Source organism: Aptenodytes forsteri, unplaced genomic scaffold (genome assembly GCF_000699145.1).
Source record: "Aptenodytes forsteri isolate BGI_AS27 unplaced genomic scaffold, ASM69914v1 Scaffold181, whole genome shotgun sequence".
NCBI lineage: Eukaryota > Metazoa > Chordata > Aves > Sphenisciformes > Spheniscidae > Aptenodytes > Aptenodytes forsteri.
In genome coordinates this window covers 297,358-305,999 of record NW_008795702.1, presented here as the reverse complement: position 1 = coordinate 305,999, position 8,642 = coordinate 297,358, and the positions used below count along the sequence as shown (strand labels likewise).

Here is an 8,642-nt window from a genome sequence, read left to right as displayed (position 1 = left end):
CATGAATCCGTGCTGGCTGGGCCGGATCCCCTGGTTGTGCCGCTCATGCCTTGTGAGCGCCCTCAAGATGAACCGCTCCATAATCTTCCCTGGCACCGAGGTCAGGCTGACAGGCCTGTAGTTCCCCGGATCCTCCTTCCGGCCCTTCTTGTGGATGGGCGTCACATTGGCAAGCCTCCAGTCGTCCGGGACCTCCCCCGTTAACCAGGACTGCTGATAAACAATGGAGCGTGGCTTGGCAAGCTCCATAATCCAAGCAATTCCTGTCTGTCAATATTTTTACCTTAGTGCATAATAGAATTCCTTCCTTCTTAGGAAAATAGGCAAAATATACTCACTTTTGATCATATCTTTTAATAAATGAAGGTAGCATGAGTTTTGATAATGGAATGAAATATTAATGCCTTGATTAAAAAAGACAGTATGGATTTAATGACATTTATTAATTGTCAGTAATGATTTTTTTTAAGTCTTTATTATTTGTTGTGTGAAGCAACAAACAGCTTGTGAAGCTCTTTCTCTCTTGGCATGCTTGCTCAGTAAAAACAGCGATCAGGGTACAGAGCTGCTCTGCATAGAAAATTATATAGCTTTTCCCTTGGTGGTTTGTTGAGGTTTGGGGGCTGCAATAGAAAGGCGCTTTATGTTAAAAATGTAAGTAAGTACCTAGTTCTATTATATTTGTATTTCTGTTTACATCTTGTCTTACAGAATACACATCCTCAACAACCTAACTAGTAGGTCTCTCCATTGGCCAGCATTTTATCTGACAATATTATTTTCCTTAATTTCACAGAAATATAGATATCCATATTCCACTGTTGGAGCCAGTATTTATTCTTTCAAGGAGAAGATAGTGATATTTATTTCCATTATCAAAAGGAGGTGGCAGTCCCCATTTCCCCGATGGTGGAGGCACATCTATTTTCAAGAAAATCAGCATCACTCAAATCATCTCAAATTTATACCCAAATACTGACTGTAATTTTTTTATGATCAGAATAAATGAGGAAAGGCTTTTGCATTTTTAGAGGTAATATTTCCATCTGATAATGTGATGGAGGATCTGATCTTTTCTTGATTGTTATTTCGCTGGCCGTCTGACAGGCTCACTGATGCCAGCAAGGAGCTCTTTGCTTTGCGATCACCTTGACTTGGTTATTTTATCCAGGACCAGAGCAGGTAAATTACATGTTTATCAGTATGTTTGAAATATACAAGTATATTTCCAGTATCACTGGAATAATTTTGTTGACGTGTACAGATGGATGACTGTCACGTCCCACCTACGAGAAGGGGAGAGTGACTAAGGTTCGCAAATCCCCTCGGTGTGGATTAAGGTGAGATAACACTCAAGGTCCATACATGAACATCAACTTTAATGGAACAAACTCTATAAGCATCAACCTTTTGTGTATTAATATGTCACACAAGCTAAGCAGCTTTATGAGAAGTTGAGGTAGGCCTTGTGTTACTTGAGATCACTAGTCCAGGATCCAGCGTTGGACCTGCCAACAGGGGGTGTCGGTGTGGAGAGCACCCCAAGGAGGCTCGTGTGTGCCCCTATTTATTGGCCCCAGTTCAAGGTTTCTAGAATCTTCTCTCACCCCAGCTTCAGGAGTGGTTGAGACATTAGTCAGTCAAGGAGAGTGACACTGGGCCCCTCCCCGTGGCTGGCTTCTGGAGCTTTCTCTTGGGGCATTGTCTGTGCGTAAAGCACAGTCACTTGGGCCTCGTCCCTTACAATGCTATATAGTGCTGCAGATGCCATTGTTGTTCACGCTTGGTTGCAGACATGGTACGTTTAGATTGATTTAGTTGCATTTCATTCACATTTCTTAGTTCTTTTCTGATCAGAACTGGAATCCCAAATATTGCTTTTCTTTTTCTCCTTTAGTTTTGAGGTAGAAAAACTTTCATACACATCTAAGACCAGAAAAGAGAAGACTGCAGTTCTTACTTTAAGATTCAGGAGGAAGCAGGTGATATTTCTGAGCATGATGATGGGACAAACACCTGAAGGCTGTGAACTGCTGTCTATCCAGAACTCCCTTTAAAAGCAGCAGGACTGTTTGCTAGACTCATGTGCCATATCCACATTTAATATCATTCAGCTTTTGACAGATCATTGTGAGTGTAGGAAGAGCAGAGAAGTGGAAGTCTATTTCCAGGGTGTTTCCATACAAGGTGTGCTGATAGCTCCAAATCACAAAGTGAAAGCATATTTTCAGATGTATTTACAAGAAAAGCTGAAAAGGCACAATGTGTTTTAGTGCGCTAAATGTTATTAGATGCATTAGCATTAACATAAAATGAAGTTTATTTTTTTCAGTAAATAAAACTGAATTCTTCAGAGGCTGTTTATAAAAGTGGAAGCTAAATTACCTTTGCATTGTGGTAGCTGTGGCCAGTTTTCATGCCTACAAATTATTCTCTGTGACCTAGTAAGGCTCAGATCTTGCTGGAATTGACAACACTTTGTTTTTCCAGAAAAAAAGTACCTTTGCTTTCTAGATCCTGTAATGATGCCCTAGGTGACTGCACTACACATTATAACTGAAAGGATACAGGCAGATATTTTGACCTATGGCTGGGGAAAAAAAAAAGTCTTCCTTGAACTTCATTGAATTATCAATTATCAATTCAAGTTATCAATTCTAATAATGTGCCCTTGCGGCAAAGACGGCGTTAGGAGTAGTGCTGCCAGCAGGTCGAGGATGATCCTTCCCCACTACTCAGCACTGGTGGGACCACTCCTGGTATGCTGTGTCCAGTTCTGGGCTCCCCAGTGTAAGAGAGAGATGGAGCTACTGAAGGGAGTTCAACAAAGCACCATTATGGTAAGAGACTGGAGCATCTCTCACCTGAGGAAAGGCTGAGAGAACTGGGACAGTTTAGCCTAAAGAAGAGGGGGGCTGAAGAAGGCTCATTAGCCTAAAGAAGGGGAGCTCAGGAGGGGTCTCATCAATGTAAATAAATACCTGAAGGGAGGGTGCAGAGAAGACAGAGCCAGGCTCTTTTCAGTGGCGCCCAGTGCCAGGACAAGCCAGGACAAGAGGCAGTGGGCACAGGCTGAAACACAGGAGATTCCTTCTGAATTTCAGGAAACACATTTTTACTGTGGGGGTGACTGAGCACTGGCACTGGTTACCCAGGGGGGTTGTGGAGTCTCCCTCTTTGGAGATATTCAAAAGCCCTCTGGACGTGGTCCTGGGAAACCTGCTCTAGGTGACCCTGCCTGAGCAGGAGGGCTGATGACCTCCAGAGGTCCATTCTATGATTCAGTGAATGCTTGTGCTCAGGGACAGAACAGTGCAGCCTATCATTTGCCTGCCTGAGTATAATCTCAAGCACCCTGCTGGTCAGAGTGGCTTTCTCAGACAAGCACAGCATTATGATTGCCTGCACGTTACAAGAGTTCGTTTGTTGATGAACTAAACCATCTTCTGTCTCAGTCTTCTGAACAGCCTAAACAAATTGTTTGCAGCACCCACTCTGAGTGAAAAACTGTTTGTCTGATTAGCCTTTCCCAACGCCCTTTTTATTGTATTATAAAATGAAATACAGTCTCTAGAGTGAAATCAAATCAAAGGCTGTACATTCACATTTAGGTGGTGTGGTCCACTTCGTCCCTACTTTACAGGTAAACATCCAGTAACACCAAAACATGGGTTCCACCAATTACTAGGTTCATAACTATTCCTGCATTTTCCTCTAATGACACATGAGGATCCTGGGAACCTTTCACATGACATTTCTGAAAATAATGATCAGAAAGCAGACGTGAATGAGCATAGCCTTTGTTTATTTGACAGAGCCATTTGTAACACTTTGGCTGCTCATATCAGTTAATTGATGACAAATACGTTAATCAAAGATCTGTGTGAGCCATGGGTTCATTTGCTGCTGAAATTTAGACTGACTGAGATTACCAGCAGTAGTAGGAAGTTTCTGCTGGACTCTCACTTGCTGTCTGCACAACCGTAACAAAACACTGTTTCTCTTTTCTGTGAGATTAACATAAAGCAACTCACTGTCATTTGCTAATAACAGAAGACCTCTCTTGGGCACTCAAGAGTGCCCAAGTACAATTTACATATTGTAAATATGTTTTACACATTTTATAGATTGGAAACCAAAGCACAGATCTGAGATATTTTCTCAAGCTCATGCTGTCTGTATCCAAGCCAAGAACTGCTTGAGGGTCACTGTAGCCAGAACCCTGTCCTCACTGGGTGCTTAGAAAAAAATTAATTGCTTTTGGAAATCAAACTCTTCCTGAAACCCTGCATCCTGAAACCAGTATTTCTCAGTAATCTGAGCAAAGCCATAAAGTTACCATTTTCTTCAGTTCTGCTTTTCATATAAAAATATCCACTTCCTTATTCCTTTCTCACACATACACACACATGCACACACCAAATAAATACTGAACTGTGCCACTGAATAAAGTCAAGGACTGAACTTTTAATTCACTTGTGGTAGGGCAACCGCCGCTCTGAACACAATTCTGTCGGTGAGAAAAATGCATCCTTATTTACCAGAAAGTTTACGGTCAGAACCAAAGAAAGTAATTCCATTGTAGCATTTAGCTAGAGGCAGGGAAAGAAAAGGTGGTAGTGGCGTATTTAACTTTCACGCTTCTTTTTCTATAATGTAGTATTTCTAACTTAATAACTTAGCAGGGCTATGACATTCTCTGATGTGCTGTCACTGGTATTTTCAAGAACACAGAGTAGCAGCTGGATTCCTGAAATGCCTCGCAACAAAAAGGAGCTGCAATAAGGTGGCAGTGGGGCAGTGTTCTGCGCTCCCACCAGACAGCAAGACTCACTTTAAAAGTGTGAGGATTCCCAGCAAGGGCCCTTCAGCGCAGTTGCACAGGAGATGCCAAAAGGAAACTTTGCATTTGTGCAACTTTGATTTTTTTTTTTTTTTTTTCCCCTCCTTGGAGTTTGCAGTACAGGTGATTTAGCTGATCACTGTATTCAGTTTATCGTTGTATTGTCACTAGCACTGTATTCACAATATCGGTTAATACTGTTCATGTCATATTGTCAAGATTTCTTCTCATTCTGTTACTGACATTGCATACAGTATTCTACACTTGTATTTCCACCAGACCTCCATCTCTGGTCGCTGGCTATAGCCAGGGGAGGATGTAGCCACTGGCAACGGTAGATGGCAGATGATGCATTTGTAAGGATGCTAAAAAGAATGCAAAAAATAAATGCAAAAAAACCCCAAACGAACCCAAAACATTTTCTTGTCTTTTCAAAAATGAACATTTAAATATGCTGTCCATAGTCCAGATACCTAAAGGGAACATCTGCTCCTCTGACAAGACGGCAAGGGGAGGAAATGCAATGAATTCCTAGACACAGAGATAATCCTTCACTAGGAGGCCAATTTGCTCCTTGATTCAGGCTCCAAGAAGGCTCAAGTGCCCTCACAGATCAAAGCCGGGCTATGCAGTCTGCCATGTGACAGCCTACACTAACATTATGATCCACTACCTTCAAATACTGCAGGTTACAGAATAACGTGACAATTGTCAAGGCAAGGTGATGTTAGTCATTGTGTCTGCCTTCACTTACTTGGCTTTCCACTTTAGCTATTTGTCATAGGTGGAAAAGGAACACAAAGCAACGTGACACTGCTAAACTCAGTTTAAGTGGACCTTTACACACACTCTGCATAATTTGTTCTGATACCTGTTGCTTCAAATCTTCAGCAGTGTTTTCTATGCATCTTCCAACAGTATTTGCTGACAAAAGAATGTATTTTACTTTGTCACTGTATTGTCTTCTGTGTCTTACTTCAACCATTTTTACTGCAGCAGGAAGAAGAAGTGTTTCCCCAATGGTATGTGGCTTTTTGTCTTTTGCTATCAAGTGAAAAGCCTCGAAAGAGGCGCTTAAACATTTATCATTAAGTTTAGTGAAATTTTGTAAAGTACTGGATTGAGTATGACATGACTTAAAGCATCACTGAAAAAGTTGTAGAGGTTTGCCTTCATGTTCTGGATGCTTATTTTTTAAATGTCTTGCTAGCGTTAGCTAATATCTAAGGCACTATATACTAAGGGCAAGGTTCATTGTTAACAATAGCAGATTTAAATCCATATTTCAAATAGTCTTCTTCACAATCTCCAAATTTTTTTATCAACTTCCTGTCGGATGTGATTAGAGAGACATGGTTTTTAACTCATAATGTGGCTGATGAAGAGCTCTTACTAGGAGTAGGAGTGTTGGCTCTGCCATTTTCTTGTTGTTTGCTTGTGTGTTACCTTCTGTCTGCAGCTTCTTTGCAAGGAATCTTTTTAAGCCACTTGTCCATTTTGTGAGGGTTAGCTTGGTGAAAACTAAACATAATCCACAAATGCACTTAAGTGGGCACACATAAACTGCAATGCATTGCAATATGCTGAAAACAAACGAATGAGTGAGGGTGCCACTGTGAACACCTCTACATTGTGGAGCACCCACTCTCCCCCCAGGACACGTCGGTACCATACGTGACATGGAACCCTCTGACATACGGGCCAGGTGAAATCACCACTGTCAAATCTGAATATTAAATATCAGTAAAACATTCTTTTTTTTTGACCAAAAAAAAAAAAAAATAAGAAGAAGTTCTGATATTTTCTTCCCGCACCCCAATGGATTGTCTTCTGAACCCCTTGGGGTGCATGCACCCCACTTTGGAGCCCACTGTTCTAGAGGACCTTCAGCGCTGATTTATCTGGTCTTGAGACCTCTTCTCCAGGTCCCTGCAACAAAAGACCTGTCTGTGCTCAGGAAGTCAGCTTGCCTTTGCTTTCTTCACATCTCTTTCTAAGAAAATATGTCCAGTTATTTGGTTATGGGGCTGCCAGAGCAAAGATTTAGCTTTTCCGAAGTCTCCCTTATCATCCAGCAAAAGGAACAACTGAAGTATTTCTTGCTTCATTTCCTTAGAGAGAAATCAACCCATGTTAATACCCCACGTGAATATCGAGATAGGCTCCTTTAACGATATACAAATACAGCATGCTGGTTTAGTTGATTTTCATGACCTTAGTGGAATTAGATGAGGTTAAAGAAATAACCCTCTGAGATGAAGGCACCAAAGGCCAATGCAAAATCACCTCTTGCTGCACAGTGCCAGGTAGGCTGCCCACACTGGCTTTCAAAAAAATCTTAGAAAAGTGAAGAGCAAGAAAAGAAACTGCATATCATCGACAAAGCCCAATAGGTAAGAGGCAGTAAAAAAACCCCCACTCCCTCAACCTTCCCCTGCCCAGCAAGACATCAATGATACACAAACGTGGTAGCTGTTCCCATACATCAGCTACAATATGTTATCATCGGGTCAACTACCAAAAAAGTCAAGAAGGTCCTGGCTCCATCAAGACACCATCACAAACTCTCCTAGAATAATACAAGGATGGCAGGTCCCATTCCAAGCCCTGGACCAAGAAGTCATCCCCACCTCCATCCAGAAAGCCCGATTACTTACATCCCAACATCTTGCCCTTCCAGCAAAAGTCAGGGAGGCTCAAGTCCCTCATAAGAACTGGGTCTGTGATCTAGAGACTTCCTCGAGTCATTTAAAGGACACTCCACGCACTTACTCATCCTGATCAGGAGGTCAGGACACTCACCTCTGCCATGACCCAGGCAAGCGCAGGGAGAAGCAGCTAGGAGCAGACAAGGCCAAACACACTCTACTTGCTGATAACGAAATTACCTGTGGGCTTTAATTCTTCTCTCAGTATGCCACCAAAGGCAGCCTATTTCAGGACACAGTTGTTAGTAAAAATAACAGAGAGATCAATATAGAATGGATAAAATGCAAGCACAACCATTCGGATGGATAAAATGTAAACACATTTACAAAACGTAAATACATTTACAAAAATGGATAAAATGTGGATAAAATGTAAACACAATCATCCAATAATAAAAAGAAAAAAAACCCAACAAATTCCAAGACAGAACGTTGGCTAAGCTGCAAACAAAGCACAGCGAAACTGGAAAGGCCAGGAAAAATTAAGCTCAAATCACTGGGTCGGTTGAGGGATCTTTCATTTCCACAGCTGGGCTCCTTCATGCCATTTCCATTTATCCCAATGACCCTGCAGCGTAAAGAGAAAAAAAGGGGAAAAGGCATGAAGACCAAACCTGCCTCACCGCAGTCGTTCCTCAGAGCAGTGGACAGGCAATTTCGGCAAAGCTGCCTCCTACAGCCCCCCGCCATGTCCTCGGCACCGAGCACTTACATGCACATGTAGGATACTGAATCACTCCATCCAGGCACTGTGCTCTAAATTTCTCAGGGTGTGAAACTTGTTGGTACCACCACTTGCATTCAAAGAAAATATAATCCCCAGATCGATAGGTGGAAGTTCTCAACCAGCTTGATGACTGTAGGCGAATATGGTTCTCTTCCATAAGGCTCTCACGCACTGTACAGTTCTCTGGAAAAAGTACTTTCATTATTTGCCTGTAGACCTCACACTGGACAACTGATGCTCTGAAACCGTTAGTACCAGCTGAGAGCCCCCGAGAGCCCTTTCCCCAGCAGTCTTGCCAGCTCAGGTACGCTAGTCAACGGCTTCTTGGGGGCACTGCCCCTCGCCGCCTGCAGCTTACCGGATG

The 8,642-nt window shown here is 42.3% G+C and overlaps 1 protein-coding gene across 1 annotated transcript in view; it reads right to left on the bottom strand.

Annotated features, from left to right (window-relative positions):
* Positions 1–7,724: 7,724 nt before the first annotated feature.
* CFH (complement factor H) overlaps positions 7,725–8,642 on the bottom strand; it is a 36,791-nt gene continuing 35,873 nt past the window's right edge. Inside the window, exons 22-23 of the mRNA XM_009283211.2 lie at positions 8,264–8,461; positions 7,725–8,119 (exon numbers count right to left, since the gene is read on the bottom strand). Coding sequence (XP_009281486.1) covers positions 8,106–8,119; positions 8,264–8,461 — 212 coding nt within the window. The 3' untranslated portion in view covers positions 7,725–8,105. The remainder of the gene's footprint in view (positions 8,120–8,263; positions 8,462–8,642) is intronic.